General features: G+C 42.9%; 1 protein-coding gene across 1 annotated transcript in view; it reads right to left on the bottom strand.

The window, feature by feature from the left end:
- Window positions 1-14,146, bottom strand: part of CPB2 (carboxypeptidase B2) — a 156,107-nt gene extending 141,961 nt beyond the window's left edge. Inside the window, exon 1 of the mRNA XM_069205399.1 lies at window positions 14,035-14,146. Within this exon, the coding sequence (XP_069061500.1) occupies window positions 14,035-14,105 (71 nt within the window). The 5' untranslated portion in view covers window positions 14,106-14,146. The remainder of the gene's footprint in view (window positions 1-14,034) is intronic.
- Window positions 14,147-19,026: the final 4,880 nt, after the last annotated feature.

Below are 19,026 nucleotides of genomic sequence, written 5' to 3'. Positions count from 1 at the left end.
GATGCAACATAAAACAACGGTGCTCAAACAGCTATGTTCCTTTACCTTGGGACAACTTTCCAGCGCAAACTAAGATTTGTGCTGGAAAGACTTTACAAGTTTGGGTCACGTTTTGTGAAACTGCACCGGCACAAAGACTTGATAAATCTGGCCCAAAGAGTCCCAAGTGTAAATGATTCAGCCTCTCCATTTCTTTCTTCATTCTCTTTCTTTCTCTTTATGTTACAATTACTCTGGTTTCCTCTCTTTCTTTCGTTATGTCTATCAATTTGTCTCTGTGCTCATGCTTTTGCTGGATGATGTTAACATGAGCCTTGCAGTTACTGAATTAACTAATCGCGTGTCAAGTTGGGCGATCGTGCAAATGATTAATTAGTTCATGTGTGGCACCAGAAGAAATGTTTATTTACTAGAAAACATTGCACAGAGACATCTTCCTTCACAATCTCTACAGAAAGTTGAGCATATGTTCCACAATTGTCACACAATAGAGAAAAGATCAGACAACACATTTTATCACTATTCTCTTTGGAATAACCAATTGTAAGTAACAATGCACTGGTCTCTGTCTGCCCATTTCTTCCTTTGCCTCTTTGTTATATGCACACATATGCAGCATGTCTTCCTTTCTGTATTACTAACATTTGATAAAGGGAGGTATAACCAGTGGCTTGATCTACATCAAACATTGAGCATCCAGCCACAGATTTGCTCTTTAAGGATCATTGTTATTAAATGCATCGGTTAATTAAAGCAAATGAAGACAACAACATCAAGAATGCAATTATGTTAGTTGTTCCAAATATTTTATTAATTTGGGGAAAACACAAGAAGCAACAGAACAGTAAACAGAGAAAAGAGAAAGAAACAACACACACAATGAATATCAGGGGACCCAAACAAATATGAGTATACCACATTCATCAAAAAGCAACAGAAACATATGACCAAATAGGTGTGCAAGGAATTGAGCCAATGATATTGATGTCTAAAATCCAAAAGAAAGCGTAAAGTTGACAATATGATCATGACATCAGGGGATGTTATTCAAATGTACAAATAGTGAGGAGGAGCACCACTCAGTTATACTGATATTATACATTAGTCATAGAAAAGCAAAAGGAGGCATATAAAGGTCAAAGAACCATAGGCACCGAGGATATATTCCACAATAATAAAAATAAAAAAGGGAGAAAAAGAAGAAAAAGAAGAAAAGGGAGAGCAAGAAGCTAAGCACTTTCTGCAGAAGGAAAAATGATGGAGTGATCATAAAGAGTCCATTATGCTACGGCCATGAAGATATCCAGTCTATGCCAGAGCAACTGTGATGGCACAGGTGTCCGTGGGAAAAATTATAGATTTTTATATGTACTCCTAAGGTAAGTGAGCCATGCTCACCATGTGTGGAAAGAAACGTTGTTCAGAGGTTTCCATTCTAACAGGATAACTTTGACTGCCATCATCAAAAGAAGATCCAATAAAGCCATATCATTATCAGATAATCTTAAAGAGGTTCTCAATACATATTGGCCGAACATGATAAGAAAAATAGAAAGGATACCCCAAAAGTACTATTGAACTTCCATCAAATCTTTAGAGAGGTGTTTCCATGTAAAAAAACATATGGTCAGGTTAAGGGTACCAGGGCTTCATTGCAGGGCCAGCAGACATCAGAATCAAGTACTTGTAGCTTAAGCATTCTGGCTGGTACCCAATGGAGAAGATGTGCAGTGTAGAAGTGTAGGAGGCTAGCCTGGTTTGCAGTGGGTACCTTGGGTACTTACACCTTGTACCAGGTCCAGTTATCCCTTATTACTGAAATGTAGTAGTGTTCTGGCTGCTTAGGCTGACAAAGGTTGCTGTAGCAGAGCAGCTTGGGCTGAACTAGGAGACATGCAAAGCTCCTGCAATACCACTATAGCTACACAGTACTTATAAACAATAAAAGAGTGTTCCCAAAAATAAAGGTAGTTTATTTTAGTGACACAAGGCCAAAAATATCTTAGAGGCAATACTGCTTCTGGAGATAAGTATTATACACAATATATACACTAGACACCAAAATAAGGTAAGTAAATAGTCACAGGATAGTGCAAGCAACAGAAAATACCATAGAATGCAATAGGAAGAAATAGGTCTAGGGGCAACACAAACCATATACTAAGTAAGTGGAATGTGAATCACAAATTCCCCCCGAGACAAGTGTAGTGTGTAGAGAATCGCTGAGAGAGTAGGAAAACCACAAAGGTGAGTAAAATACCCCAACCCAGAGCCCAGGAAAAAAGGAGTAAAGTACTGCAAGTTTCCTTAGGACACACTAAAAGTCGTGATTAGAGTTATTGCAGGAACCAAGCAAGACTGTAAGCAACAAATGGTGGATTCCTGGACCTGAATACTTGTAAAGAGAGGAGACCAAGTCCAGATGTCGCAGAAGATTCCAGGAAGGACAGGAGCCCCTGCCAGCCTAGAAGATGGTGCAAAAGAGGATTCTCCGGTTAGAAGAAGTCTGCAGAAGAGCACCAAAGAAAATGGTTGTGGGTTCCTGTGTGATGCAAAGGGTGTCCCACATGGAGATGTTGGATGCAGGTGAGTTGGAGTGTTGGATTTGTCCAACAAGCCTTGGTTCAAGCAATGTTGCGGATTGCATCAAAATGGCACTGCCTGGACCCAGGAGGGACCTGGGGGCCTCAACTCGGACTGAGAAGGCAGAGGGGGCTCCCAACACTGGAGGGAACCCACAGATGACCAGGCAGCACCCACGGAGGTCCCAGGACAAGGGTACAAAGAATGTGCAAATTTCAGTTGTTGCAGCACTACAAAAGAAGGCCCCACGCTGCTGGAAAACAACTCAGCGAGTTGAGCATCTCAGTATAGAGTGCTGGGGACCTGGGTCAGGCTCTGCAGGAAGGATTCTTGCAAATAGTGCACAGTGGCCTCAGGAGGTGAAGATGATGCGGTGCACAGGGGTACTGTTGACAACTGGGAAGGCAAGCTCTTACCTCCTCCAAATTTGGACAGCAGGACCTTAGGACATTCTGTGTCAAAGGGGTCCACCACCTGTATTCCAAGGAGCACGTTCGTTGACAGGAGAGGAGTACAAGAGAACCGGTTGTCGCCTTAGAAGGTGCCTGCTGGAGCAGGGAAGTGACTCTGTCACTCCACTGGAGATTTCTTTGGTCCTTCTGGTGCAGGGTGAAGACAAGGAGTCCCCAGAGCATGCACACCATGGAAACTGTTTCAGTTGCTGGCTGGAGCTGAAGTTGCAGAGTCGAAGTAGCCCTTCTGGATACTTTGTTGCAGTTACAACAGTTCCTGGAGCAGTCTGCGGTCAATCCGAGGTCAGAGGATGAAGTAGTAGTTGCAGAGGATTCCTGATGGAAACCTGCAAGCAGAATCTGAAGAGAAGCCCACAGGAGAGACCCTAAATAGCCCTGAGAGGGGGATTGGCTACCTAACCAGGTATGCACCTATCAGGAGGGGTCTCTGATGTCACCTTCTGGCACTGGCCACTCTGAGGCCTCCACAATGCCCCACACCTTGGAAAACAAGATGGCTGAAGTCTGGGACCCCCTGGAGGAGCTCTGGGCACCACTCCTGGGGTGGTGGTGGACAGGGAAGTGTTCACTCCCCTTTCCTTTGTCCAGTTTCGCGCCAGAGCAGGGACTGCGGGTCCCTGAACCGGCGTAGACTGGCTAATACAAGGAGGCCACCATCTGTGCCCTTCAAAGCATTTCCAGAGGCTCTGGGAGGCTACCCCTCCCAAGCCTGTAACACCTATTTCCAAAGGGAGAGGGTGTAACAGCCTCTTCCCCAAGGAAATGCTTTGTTCTGCCTTCCTGGAACTGAGCTGCACTCACGAAGCCCTGGGATTTGGCCCTGGACAGCGTGGGGGCACCTTTGCTTGTGCAAGGGTGCCCTCACACTTAGTAACTTTGCACCTTGCCTTCAGTAAATGAAGGTTATACATATTGGTGACTTATAAGTTACTTAAGTGCAGTGAAAATGGCTGTGAAGTAGTGTCTGCACTATTTCACGCAGGCTGCAGTGGCAGTCCTGTGAAAGGGTTTGTCTGAGCTCCTTATGGGTGGCAAAAGAAATGCTGCAGACCACAAGGATCTCCTGGAACAATGCCTTGGGTACCTAGGTACCATATAATAGGGACTTATAAGGGGGGGGTCCAGTGTGCCAATTGGAAATGGTAAATTAAGTCACTAGCCTATAGTGAAACATTTAGAAGCAGCGAGAGCATAAGCACTGAGGTTCTGGTTAGCAAAGCCTCAGTGACACAGTTAAGCACTGCTGACAACACACACATTAGGCCACAAACTATGAGCACTGGTGTCCTGACCAGCAGGATCCCAGTGAGACAGGCAAAAACATACTGACATACATGTAAAGATAGGGGTAACATGCCAAGAAAGATAGTACTTTCCTACAAGAAGCGTGTCTGAGAAAGGGATTGGATTAATTTATTGTTAAGAAGATTTGAAGAAATGCTTGACCAGCTATTGTCGGGAATAAGGATTGGAGGGATTTGACTCTTATAAGTACAACAACCATTGTTTTTTAAGAGGTGAAAAAGGATTAACCAGAGTGCTGCACAAGGTTTTATATATTTTTGAAGCTACATGGCCCCTTCTACTCAACTGTTGGATAATGAGGGGAAAATGTGAGGGGGGTGGCAATGTACCAAGTTTTGAAATCTTCGCTTTAATCTTTATAAATCTATAGAACTCCATATTAGACAATGAGAACTTGCCTTGTAGAAGAGCAAATGAGAGAGGGTGGTCATCTTTTATCAGATCACGTACTACATGTATACCCTTTGTGGCACAAACCAGGCCTATGTTGGTTGAAATTGTAGTAGATGTTTTCGAGTTATTCCATAAGGAAAGGGCTGAAGATTTAGATAAGGTAGAAGACAGAGACTTGTCCAGAAGTTTAAGAGCTCAAATCATGTTGTAAAAGATACGAGGAATGAGGCAACGCTAAGGAGTTCATGGTTAAAGCTGAAGAGTGTATGGATATATGAGATGGCATTTCAATTAAAAGCCAAGGGACCGCCATGATAGATGAGGTATCAAGCCAACACACACCACGGGCAACAAGGAAAGCTGTTTGATAATCAACCAGTTTGGGAAGTCACATTCTCCCAATGAGCATGTAAGTCTAAGGGGGTCATTATAAACATGGCGGGAAACCCCGCTGTGTTCATGCTGGCGGTCTTATCACAGACCGCCAGCCCCCTTGAGACCACGCCAACCGAATAATATACATTCTGCTGGGCTGGCGGGCGGAAACATTGTTTCCGCCCTCCAGCCCAGGAGAATGCAGGGCCGGGACATTGCCGATGGCTCCACATGGAGCCGTCATCAATGCCGCTGTGAGGCGGGTGCAGCAGCACCCGTCGCGCAGATCACTGCCCGTAAATCGGGCAGTGTCCTGCGTGATGGGGCACTGAATGGGGGCCCCTGCACTGCCTATGCCAATAGCATGGGCAGTGCAGGGGTGCCCAGGGGGCCCCCTGAGCACCCCGTCTGCCAGCCTTTCCCAGACAGGGGAAGCCGCCAGTGAAAGGTTGGAGGAACAAGGGTTGTTTATCCGGATAAAATAATCTGCCATCGTCAGGCTGCCTGTCGGCCGTAGCCTGGCGGTGGCGGAGGTATGGCGGTTCAGACCGCCATGCCAGTGGCTGTATTTTCCACCACCGCCGGCATTGCGGTTTGAACCGCCATGTTCGTAATGAGGGCCTAAGTTTCTTAAGACTTATCCTAGGCTTTTTATTAGACCACAAAAAATGGGATGCTAATTTATCTACAGTAGAGAAGAAATTAGAAGAGAGCCAGGCAGGGAGTATCATGGCCAAAAAGTTCACAAGGGGCATGTTCATCTTTTTTAGAGTGTCCAATCCCCATCACCAAATTTAGGCAACCATGAAGATACATAGTCTTTGATTTTAACTAATATTTTCTGTTCATTAGTAGCTATTGAATCCACCAGGTCCTTAGAGAACCATATGCCAAGATACTTAATCTTTTTCAGCTGCCAGTGAAGGCCCAATACAAGAAGAATGACAATGAACATTAGGAGCCATAACCTTCGTCTTGTCTCTATTCAATGAGAATCCTGAGAATTCCTCAAAAGACTGGATTAGAGAGAGGGCTTTGGGAATAGTATTTACAGGGTTTTCAGAAAAAATAAGGATATTATCTGAACAGGCAGCTGTTTTAAGTGTGTGTGAGCCAAAATTTACACCACTAATGTCTGTAGACTCAATAATCAATACCAGCAGAGGATCTATAGCCAAGAGAAATAGCAATAGAGATTAAGGAAAGCTCTGATGAGTATCTTGATGGAAAAGAAAGAGGGAAGAGTCAGCCTCATAAATGCTTATCCTGCCAGTGGAATCCACGTATAGGGACATAACCATTGAAGAGAAAAGGTTACCCAGATTATAGCGATGCAAAGCAGCCTTAAGGAAAGGCCAGTAGACTTTATAAAAAGCCTTTTCAACATCCACGGCTATTGCAATGGTGGCTGGGGAGTCAGCAAGGGCTGCTTTCTCGAAAATGTGACAAAAGAGATGCGTATTATCACATGCCAGTTTTCCCTTAACAAATCCAAACTATAACTAATGGATTGGTTTGGGGATCAAGGGCTCCTTGCATTTCTCTAGACTTTTCACATAGGTCTTCACCTTCATATTCAGGAGGGAGATAGGTGTATAATTCTTAACTTCCATATGATCCTTCCCCTCTTTAGGAATTACAACTTTAATGGTTTCTGCTGATGTACCCCTAACAGCGCTGGGTGTGGCGAAGTGATGTAATATCGATTCGAAAGGGGGCAGATTTTTTCAGAAATGGACTTATAGAATTCAATTGGGATGCCATCCTGCCCAGGGGCGTTGACCACGGGAATGAGTTTCATTGCCCATACAATTCCCCCATTTCAATCGGTTTATTAAGAGGACTATTCTCATAATCCGAGAGATTTCATGGGAACGGAATTAATGAAGGTCGCACGTGCTTCTACTGTGGCTCCAATCTTTGGGGTGTAAAGAGCATAGTAAATGTTTTTGAAAATCACCAATATCTGCTGTTTTACTTTAGACTTAGTGACCCCTGGAGAATCTATAATCGCCTTTATAATGGAATTATTGTGTCTGAATTTAATATAGGCATCTAAGGACTTATCAGCTTTGTTTAAATGGAAGTTTTTTTTTTACTTTTTTGAACTTGACCAGCTAAGTGCACTCTCTTACTGACAATGGAGTTGTATTCATATTTGAGTTGTTTAATATCCACCAATACAGAGGTGTCCCTAGAGTGCATGTATAGAGATGGCTTGTCTTTAACTAGCTTATCGAGAGAGGCCAGAGAGGCCTTAGTGTCCTTATTTTGTTTCGCCATTTGACTAGCACAGAAGCTCCTGATGGCACATTTCAGAGCATCCCACAGGATTACTGGGGCAGAAACCGATCCAGAGCTTTCCCTCAAACATTGTGAAATTCCCTTACTTAACCATAGTCTGTCATCTTCAGATTCTTGGAGTTCTGTGTTCATTCTCCAAGTGCCTTGCTTAGGACGAGTGGGGGATAATGTAAAAAAACACTGTGATAGCTGCGTGATTGGTTACCAAAATAGGTTCTATTGAGGAATCAAGATTATCTGGAGCTAGATCAGTACCAAGCAACATGCAGTCAATCCTAGAGAAGGAGTTATGAGAAGAGAAAAAAGTAAAATCACTACATGTGGGGTTCTGTAAGCACTAGATATCTATTAATTTATGCGTTATGCATAAATTGAGCATTACCTTGTGAGTCCTTGGAAGGCTGAATTTCTATACTCAACAATGTCCATGGGAAGATTGAAGTCACTCCATACAACAATATTCACTGTCTGAGGTAAAGCAGTAAGTTTGGAGTTGATACCATGCCAAAATTGGGGAATCATCATTGTTAGGAGCATAAATATTACTGGCATAAAGCTCGCCGTCGCCATGTGAAAGTCTAGCTATAGCCCCCCTTCCTTCGTTGTCCTGGCCCACTGAGATAATCGAAAGATCAGACCATTTTATGATGAGTGTGATAAAACAATTTTTTTAACTAGTAGGGGAACAAGCCAAATCAGAGATTGGGCCAGGACGCAGGGAAAGGGCTTGTTTGTGACCAATTTGTTTCTTGTAGAAAAATGATGTCCCCTTTGAGACCAATGCAGTAATCTAGTATCTTCTTACTTTTCACTGGCTGGTTTAAGCCTTTAGCATTAAGATAGACAATCTTCAGATCAGGCATTTTAGAAGGTAATAATGGGGCCAAGCATTAGCTGGGTTGTTGTCGCCCACCACAAAGAGCCATCTAAAAGAAGCATCTACACTTAAAAAGTACAATCCCCATGGCGCAAAGGAAAAAGAAGAGAGGAGGAAAAGGGTAAATGGACAGCAGGAACATAAAAAAAAAACACAAACAAGAACACACACCCATAAGACATGTCTGACGGCACAGTTGACAAACCCCTAGGGGCGAGGTACAAACCTGGTAGGCTGTGGGAGAAGCCACATGGTGGATGGAATGCAGAGCAAACCACTGCTGTGAAAATTGTATCAAAAGCACATTGGGATAGACAAGCTTATCGATAGGTAAGGGGGATGAAAGGGAAGGTCAGTAACCAGACAATAACAACCTGCCACCACAAACAAGAAACATAGAGAATACATTTTTGAGCTGCAGAGGTGTAGTTAAAATAATAGGCAAGCACAGATAAGGTAATTTCCAGACAGGCAATTAGCACACAAAAGAGAATGACATGAATATAGGTGTCCAAATATCTATTATCTATCACAAAAGAGATAGGTAACCATCCAGAACACATCACAGAAAAAGGAAAAAAGAGAAGGAGAAGAGGACGGTACCACTCACCCCCTTTCCTCCCTCTCCAATCTCCCTCCTCCCCACAGAATGCAATCAAAAATTAAGGTAGCACCACCCTCGTCCATTTGAGTCTCAGAGGTATTATCTAAGAAGATTACAAGTTTTGCGGGACCATCAAAGATTTGTGGTTTACCTTTGAAGACGATCCTGCAATGCGAGGGGCCAGCAAATTAAAATGAAATGTTCCTTTCAGCCAATCTATTCCTTAGTGCCAGAAAGCCCTTCCTCTTTACTACTGTGTCTCTCATGAAGTCTTGAGAAATAGAAATCTTAGTTCTTTGCCAGGAGATCCCCTTGGATTTCCTCACATGCAAGTATGGTCTCTGCGTGCTGGAGACATAGAGGTTTAAAAACAACTGGGCAAGGGGTTGTGGAATGTTTGCGTTAAAATGGAGGTATCCAGAAGGTATAATCTATTTCAAAGTCTCCAGAGACTTCTATTTGGAGGGTAGCCAGGACCCAAGACTCTAGGAACTCAGCTACAGATGGAGCTTTCTCCTCCACACCCACAGGGAGGCCACAAATCCTAAAAGCGCCACATCTGTTATGGTCATCCATGTCAGTGAAGTCTCTTTTGAGAGAGGATACAACCTCATCGACCATTAGAGTTGTTTCTCATAGGCCGTTGTGCGATCCACTACATTGCTTATTCCGCTTTCAGCATGGTGAAGCCTGATATTTAATTCCTTCATGTCATTCCTGATAGCCACCACCTCCACTTGAAAAAGATCCATACTATTTTAGTGCTTTAAACAATGCCACGCACGATGTTCAATGTAGATAGAATGTCCTTTAGTGTTGCACAATTTCCGAGTTTACCCTTGATAGGAGAATCAGGAAGTGGGGGATCATGTTTAGTGCATTTTAGTTTCCCCTTAACAACTTTGTCCCTAAAGTCTCTGGATTCAGCTATGATGTAGGTCTGAGTCAGTGCTTAATTTGTAAATAAAAAGGTGCTGGTGCTCCAAGCTCTCCCCGCTGCTGCAATTAAATGTGCGAGCAAGGAATACTGAGGCAGGGTAATCCTGAAGCCATCTTGGGCCTCCTTAATCCATTTATAGGCACTCCCTGCCCCTTCAGCTCACTATTACAGCTTTCTGCTTTACCCTTCCTGATGCTTTTTTGTTTTTCTCTTCCCCCGTCTTTCCCACGTGTCTTTTGTTCGCAGTAAATGCTTCAGACTAAGCGCCGGCCCGCTGAAATAAGTGCCGGTTCTCTGCACCGGAAACAACAAGCACAAATTAAGCACTGGTCAGAGTGAGAAAAGAAAATGTATATCAGATGGGGTTGTAATGGGGGAAAGCCACAGCACAGCGCTGGGAACCAGGCACAATGGAGTGACAGTCGATCAGATCATACCATGATCGTTATCCATTTATAAACTTCCCCTTTATTCTGCGAGCCCTCAGTAATATTATGTGCTGATTAATGAGCCAGCTAGTTCTCACATCAAAAAAGCACTCCTGAAAGACACGTGGCATATATAGCACAAAGTAGGAGGCATTCAGAGACCACATTCAAAGACATCAGGCAACAGAGGCATGAAAGATATGAAAGAAAGTTCTCAGGAAACTATTAACTTGATGCAGAGATCGATATGTAGCTCAACCGTGACTAAAGGCATTCAGCTATGTCTGAGAAAGATATTAATGTGGTGCATCTCAATCAGTACGACGCAATAGGCACGATGCTTCAATGGAGCTATGGGGTGAATCTGGGCAACCCACGACTCACCCGGTCCAAATATTAGAAAAAAACAGCTTCTGCTATACATCTCTGCAACATGGCTCCATCTGAGCGGCAGCCAACCACAGAGTACGGGTGGCGCCATCTTGGAAGCCGCCCATCTTCAAAGCATTCGCAATGATTGGTATTTGGTGCACCACGGGCCCCCGACAGAGCTAAGAGCCCTTGATAGGATCCTCACGGGTTCTCCCCTCGATTGATACCGTAAGAATGGTGGCACTGTCGAAGTTAGTAGCTTGTGAAATGCCCGGACCATGAGTATGGCGGGCAGCATACATTTTCATAGCTTGCTTTCACTTCTTAAATGTTTTCCCCATTTCAACCACCGGCACAATTGGTTTTATCTTCTGCAGCTACCTGCATTTGTTTGCTTGCTGACAATAACTCCCATGCAATTAATCAATGCAGTGACACTGGGAAAGGCACTGCTTTATAAATGAGAACATGTTGCCACCAGCCAACACGCTATGATAAGGATTATATATCATAAGAAACGTGTGCCTCAAAATACCCTTTGTAGAAATCCACTTCGGGCATGATTTGCAAAAAAAAAAAAAAGTAAGAAAAATACGAGTGTATCTCTCTGCCAGATGTACTTTTCCTGCTTTCTTCTATTTACAAACATTCCCAGGTTAACACCTGGAAGCTGCACCTGCTGCAGGTTTCAAGGAGCACTCTTAGGAAAGTCATGTGACTTTGTATGCAGAGTCCTATTCCTCTTGGATGAAGTTTTCCATAGGGAAGAGAGATGCAAAGCGGGAATAGGATCACCTGTGCAAACAAATTTTTATCTCTGTGGGGAATATATTATTCAGTATGGAGCAAGCTCTCCCACTAGTACTCCCAGCAAATCTGAGTAAGATCCATTCCCCTTTCCATGCAGGAAGTAGAGTTACACCAGTCCTGTGTTAAGTAAAAAAAAAACATGTTGGGATGGGTCAAAGTTCGTGAATGTACACAAATATGAGTTTGTGGGCATTCCAAAACTTATACGGCAATCCACATTTTAGATTGACCACGTAACACTCTTCGAGTGAACTTTGCAGTTGTGGAGATCATTGCACGTGTTTCTGAGATCTCTTCCCCCATAAATAGATATCTGCCTGCCACAAATGCCTTTGTAAATCCATGGCAGGCATAAAAATGTAAATTTAGTCACAAACATATGTTTACAACAAAATTTACCTTTGTGAACCCTTTCTTTCTACCAGGCCAGTGGGCCACTAGTGGAAACTACAGAGAACAAATCGGCATGTAGAAGGTGAAAACTCAATTGCTGGGTCATGATGCCTTCACACCTCTGCTCCCTAAATAATAACATAGCAAGTATACACACCAACCACTCTAGCAGTATACTGTAGGAAATGGTTTGTCATGGACAAAACAAGCACAATTAAGTCTAATCTAAAAGGGTTCAGGCACTTTTGTGAAATTATTTTGCTAATTGAAAAAGTACCTTTTAAATTAATTTTAGGAAAAGCACCATTGACACAGTCTACATAGACTACCTATAATATTTGGGGTAAACCTTTAAAGTAATTTCTCACTTACAATTTATCAAATACAACATGTATGAAAAAAACTGTTTCCTGAAATCTGGCCCTTATCTTTTCATTATCCAAAAGGCAAATGTCATTTATCCACATCATCAAGGAGAGTGACCTCATTTCAGCCTTTTTGTTGGTTCCTCTTACTGCCTATCACAAGAGGTCCTTCTGGTTTTTTTAAGAAGACTCTCACACACTAGGGTTATAAATGGCATGCTTCATCATGAATTTCTCACCCAAACAGACTCTGTATCTGGTTGGGCCTAACCTCAATAGGCAAGGGAGCTCTTTGTACGTTATTGTGGATGGATCTAAATATAAAATTGCCTCAAGGTATCCTTAAGCCTCTAAAGTCTATCCTGGGAAATCTTTGGCCAGTGTACAAAACAGGAGGTGATGCTACAGAGTATGCAATGTACTCGAACATTACTGGCTCTTTAAGTTTCAGTCATATAATTTTGAAAATGTTGCCTCAATAGTCAAGCCGCATTTTTTAGGACAGAATTTAAAGATTCCTAAACTGAATCACATTTTAGGTCGCCATATCTGAGATTGTGGCATACTTTGAGTCCACTTCATTTCACTCATTCAGTCATAGTTGTTGCAGGATGCCATTCATACATGCCGCACTGAGAACTACTGTCCGTACTATCGAGTCAAGTAGGTTTTTCGTGGGCACATACCTTCGAAAAAAGTGAGAGTGCAAGGCCTGCCAACTACTAATGCTGTATGAGGTTCTTAAAAATTAATCAATGAATACGCAATTGGGAAAAGTTCTCAGCCTCGTTTGTATGAATGGCAATCTGCAATTAGGCGTCAAACCACACCGAAAATTAAACTCAACAAAAACGAAATTCTTATTAATCGGTCTAAAAAACATAAAACCCATTCGCCAAACCGTGGCTTGATCCGTGCTTTCCTCAGGATTTTAAGCCTGCAATTGTAAATAACATTCGATTCCTAGGATTCGTCCTCGACAACCAGTGTAACCTATGAAACCAAAACTGTAGCACAGGCAAGAACGCACGCTACCAAGTAAGGCTCTTCTGATGGATAAGGCAGTCCATCCCTGAATAGGTCTGTAGTCCAGGTACTATTTCTCTGTAGTGGAAACTCACAACTCGTTGGACTTCCACAGGTTTATCCCCCCCCCCCCAACCTGCCAACCTCCCGCTGTGCTCCACTTGTCTCTCCACTTTGTTTCGGGGTACAAGATAAGTGACACAATCTTTCATGTTCTAGTAATTCTTCAGTGCAGTGGCTCCCCGTTGAAGCAACTGTGCAAAATAAGACCGACCGCATTAGGCACAAAGCCCTGCAAATCTCCACGCCGGCCTACCTCGTGCAAAAACTGAAAATGTCTGGCGTTCATGTGGACTAGAGGAAGGCAAAAACCCTGCTCATAGTGCCCACCCACCTTCACGCAATAGTAGTGTATGAAACAGTCATTCTCCGGCCCTGCTATAAGAATCCGAAACTCTTTCCCACCAGACCTACGTGCGACCCCATGTTCCAAAAGGAACTCGGAGCTCTCCTAGTCCAAAAACACATGGTTACTGATTATTCTTAGCTCCATCGTGTAATCTCAATTGCCTCAAATTGACTGTTATTTTGGGGCTCACTGATTTTATTGTTTGACTGTTACTCGCCACTATCTAGCATTCAACTGTAAAGCACTCTGATTGCCTTGGGCTACGTTCGCGCTATAGAAAACAGCAAAAAAACAACAAAAAAACAACAAAATAAAAGGTAGAATACTCAGTTGTTTTAGACAGAGTGTAATTATAAAGGCAAAGGCGTTACCAGTACCTCTGAAACGCGCAGACATGGTTCTGTTGGAGATAAAAGGCCAAAAGGAACAACAAAAGATACAGCCTCATTTCTTAAATGTGTTGTCCTCCGCAGGTGAAAGAAGAATGCACCGTGGTAAAAACAGAAACGGGCTCTCGCAATCAGTGCAAATAATAGGTTTTTTGGCAATGTTTACACAGTGGTTAACATTTAAAATACTCTGCCCTTCTGCCTTGGAGATTGGACCCATGTGTTGTGACCAGTATATTCTTCTGAGGTTTTCAGTCACACACATTTTGAACATTTTAGTGACATGCTCTTTAGTTCGGTTGTCCTAGCTATTTCTTTTCATGATCCTACTCATGATATTGGCTACACTAGATTCACAAACTGCCTGATATGGAGCTCACATATCCAGAGAGACCGGTTCTTTCACAATTAAATAATGTCTGACTTGTTTTGCTAGGGGAAATAACTTCAATTCATAAAACGATATGTACGTACGCAGCAAATGTTTGTGACGTGCAGGTTTCCACGAGTGCCTAATTTGTGAGTGATATGTAAAAGAATAAGTGCCGGGGCCTAAAGTTTTTATCAGAAGCCTATGTCTGGCACTATCAAAGGTCAGGGCGCCGAATACCGATGTTACCTTGTCTTAATTCCATCTCTTGTCTCTTAAATCCACCACACCAAATATTACCTGCCTGTATACCTCACTCTTGCAGGATCTTTCATCCCTGATTTCTTCCGTTGTCACATTTTTTTCCCTTCTTTCTCTTCACCCTTCTTACCCCATTTCGATTTTTCTCTCTTTTACTACACGTCAAGGTCTGATGAGGAAAATTAAGTGGCAGGCCCCAAAGATGAGTGCCAGGCCCCCTATCTGCAACCACCCACTCTAATCAAGCACTGGCATGCACACATCTTTGAGATCAGTCGAACACTGTCTCAACAGAGGAGACTTGCATATCTTCATGGCAGTGTTGGGCTGAGATCCAAGCTTGTCCGTTAATATAGTGGAGCCTAGAACTCACATTCAGCTGCTTGCAATAGCATATGGTGCAGATACAGGAGTAACGCAAAGGCTTCTGTCCCTGAGGTGGGAAGTCTGGAAAGCAGGGTGTGTATAGGGCTTTAAGAAAATATCCTAGGATTTCTCAGCATTTAAATGTTATTTATGTTCTCTAAAATGCTCTCCCAAAGATGGAAACAAATACAGAGCAGAGAAGGAGGGCATCCTGTAACTAAGAAAGTAAATCTTGAAAGTGGCAGCAAATAGATTTGCCCATTGGGGAGGTTAATTACAGTGCATTCTTTTGCTCTGGGGTTCACTATCCTAAAAACTTGCAAGGCACAATATTTTCTTAGGAACCCGTTGTAGTCAAATACTGGGTTGCTGAATACCGAGGCTACCTACTACAGGTGAGCAGTCAATCAGGGCTCTAGCCTAGCTTGACCTGAATGTCTGTCTCTGGCTTCCCTTGTCCCGTGGAGGCTAGTGAATGAAAACAGAGCCAAGCATCCCAGGCACTACCTTTATCAGTCCCAAAACAAGGCTTAAAAGAGAACAAACATTGGCATAGCCAATAGGTCTCGCTTTGGGACCTTATAAGTGTTTAGCCATGCAGCAAATCATCCTGGGTGCTGTACTGCCAGGGATTGAAGAGCTATACAGTTACTACACACTGGGTCATGCAGTCTGATTCAGGATTACATGCTTGCCTCATAAAACATTTATGGACACATTCCAAGGCTTTTTAATGCACAGACAGAAAGACAAGTGCCTCATTGCTAGTCGACAGCACTATAACGTTCTGTGTGCGACTACATCACTAGAGTATTGAACAGCATACGAAAAAAAGCAGAGGTACTTTTCCAATGGTGGAGACTTAACATCCCTCTTCCCCCAGGTCTCAAATCACCAGGTGTCCTTCTTCAGAGTTTTCCATTCAGAACACTGGTTGCACCATCCGTTTACCAGCAAGCGCCCAGCCCAGCCCTCTGTCCTAGCCCCATAGATATAGGAGCACTGGACACAGCAACAACAACAAGATGGTCCCATTTGTCAGGTAGAGGGGAAATAATGAATAAACAGAGATAGCGTCTGCATCACTTAATCTCCGCGCATGTAAGAACAACCTGGCCTTGTGTAATGTAACTGGCGCTTTTGTAAAGTACTCCAATACTGCCAGGTTTGTTGAGTTTGTGCTCTATAAAAATGCCCCCAAAAACGAATCTGACATTGTGTAATGTAACTAGCGCGCATGTAAAGTGCTCCAACACCTTCCGGTCATTCGAGTTCACATTATATAACAAAAAATGCCTCACAGTCCCTGGGGAGCTGCTGTGAATGTGCTTTTAAATTAGAGCTCTGAGAGGAGGAGGAGGGCAACAGGAAAAGGCAGCAGGGCAGACATGCAGCGACATGAAGGAGGTGGGGGGACGAATGCTGCTCCCATTTTATCAGGTAAAGGGGAAATAATGAATAAATGACACAGCATTGGCATCACTTAATCTTTGCCTAAAAAGAAAAAATTAACCTGACCTTGTGTAATGTAGCTGGTGCTTTTATAAAACTCTCCAGTACCTTCAGGTCAGCCAAGTTCACGCTCTATAAAAATGCCCCCCAAAATTATTCTGACACTATGTAATGTAACTAGCGCTCAGGTAAAGCACTCCGGGTTGCTCAAGTTCACATGATAAAATAAATGTCTCACAGTCAATGTGCTTTGAAATTAGAACTCTGAGATGAGGAGGACATCAGGAAGCGGTAACAGGGTGGATATGGGAGGAGGAGGTGGGAAGGACGAATGCTGCCCCATTTGTCAGGTAAAGTGAAAATACTGAATAAACAGGGATGGCGCTGGCATCACTGAACCTCCGCGCATCTAAAAAAATAAAATAAAAAAATAACCAGACCTTGAGTATTGTAACCTGCACTCATCTAAAGCTATCCAACACCTTTGGATCACTTGAGTTCACATTATATAAACAAGCGACAGAGAAAATGCGACAGGACTTGCCCTTAACTTTTCTGCAAGGTTGGGCTGCTGAAGGTCAGGTGACTGAGGCACGCTAAAGCAACAAGCAGCGAAGTGGGAGGAGATCGGGGGAAATCCTCGCACTATGAAGTCAAAGAAAATTAAATAGGCACCTTCGAATACAGCGTCTGAAGCATATGACATTTCATCTTGGTATATGAATGCACAGCAAATGAGAGGCGATGAGAATTACAGCCCTGTTTACAGAAATGGAAGTCTGAGCTCAGAGGAACTGAAAACATTGAGTGCTCGGGTGGAGTGCCCTTAGGTCAAAAGAAAAAGTATTCCATTTTACAGTTGCTAAAATGGGACAACTGAGAGCCTAAAAGTAATGGGGGGCTGCTCTGTGGGAGTGAACAACCAATGAAAATGAGAGACAAACAGGAAAAACTTGGATGCAAGGATTAAAAAAAAAACACTGAATGAAAAGCAAATTAAAAGCACTGGGTGGGGTGCAAACCCACAAAGTATATGCAACATGCCTCGAGAGAAAGCACAAGCACTGTCTAGACTCGATCTGAAAAACTACAAAGGACAGGCCAAGTGAAAACGTGACATAAAAAAACTTTTCACGTTCGTGTATGTGTGTGGCTATCTGTACCTCAGCTGCAATGACTTTGTTTCTTGTTGAAGAAATAACTGTGAACAAACCCTTCAGCATGTCAGAGTCCTTCTTGTTTTGCTAATAAATGTAATGGCAGCCCCTCTCACTCTTTAATGTTTAAGTCAGAGGAAGGCAATTACAGAATCATAAAAGGTAGTCTCCTGCTTGGCCTTACATTACCCTAAGCTTTGTGCTTTTGTCAAGAAAGACATTTTATACATGTATATTCAGACTGAATTAATATGTGATATGTTTTTTTACTGAACATAGTGTAATAATTCAGGTCATCAAATAATTAAACATAAAATATTGTCCTTTGGTAGTTAAAGAGAGATGGAAAGAGCTATTCAATGGCTGATTGCATGAGGTCTTATTATAAAAAGTAGGTTCAAATATGAGCCTCCCCACTTTACCAAACTGTGATCCTAGGCAAATCATATTACTTCACTATGCCTCGTTTTCACTGCGAGTAAGATCTGTGAGCAGCTTGAGGGAATTCAGTTCAAGATGTGCACTACACAAAAATCTCACTTGTCTAAGATCCACTGAACAATAATGTTCCTCCACATAAAACAACAGTAATGACCATGTATATTGTTGACATAACAACTGATGCCTGCTTCACTCGTGACAGAGACATCAGGACCGGGGGGGGGGGGGTGAGGCTTCATGTTTAAAAAAACAGTTTATTTTGAACATATGTCAATGCAGTGATTAGATCTAATGTACTGATGGGAAACACAACCGTTCAAGACAAAGTATTCTTAATTTAAAACAGGCTTAAACATATTTTTACATGGCAAATCTTCTGATGCCTCAGCTTGCAGTTTGGCTCTTAAAACCAAGCCAGACCCCTCGTCGACTCTCTCTATAAATTTGCAGCCTTGCCTACTTCTACTGCCTATTCGTGATTCCACCTCATTTCTCTTTGTTTCAGCCACCATAAACTTCCTCTATGGCTATTTAGCTTTTGCAGGTTGTTTCTCATGCCTGCTTCCCCTCTTTATTGCTGTTTTCCTATCCTTCGCTTCCTCCTTACTTCCTTTTCTGCCCTTCTTTCTCTTGCACTGAGCCCAAGCTGGGTGATAAAAATAAGTCTCAATCCCCAAAAGAATGAGTGGTGGGGTGCAGCATCAGTGCAAATTAAGCACAGCTTAGGAGTGTCAATGTCTTCCAGCAGGTACCTGCACCCCTGAAAGATACATAGAAATTGTGCTCAACTAAACAACATTGATATCCACCATCTCAACTCAAGCACATATATAAATTCTCCCCCCCCCAAAAAAAACAATGGTTTCACATACATAATATCCCAAGCCAGATTCTCACATTTGCAGCCCTTCTTAACATTATTACCAGAGAACC

The sequence above is a fragment of the Pleurodeles waltl genome, chromosome 8 (genome assembly GCF_031143425.1).
Source record: "Pleurodeles waltl isolate 20211129_DDA chromosome 8, aPleWal1.hap1.20221129, whole genome shotgun sequence".
In the NCBI taxonomy this organism is placed as follows: domain Eukaryota; kingdom Metazoa; phylum Chordata; class Amphibia; order Caudata; family Salamandridae; genus Pleurodeles; species Pleurodeles waltl.
The sequence above is the reverse complement of the archived record's forward strand: the minus strand, read 5'-3'. Positions and strand labels throughout refer to the sequence as shown.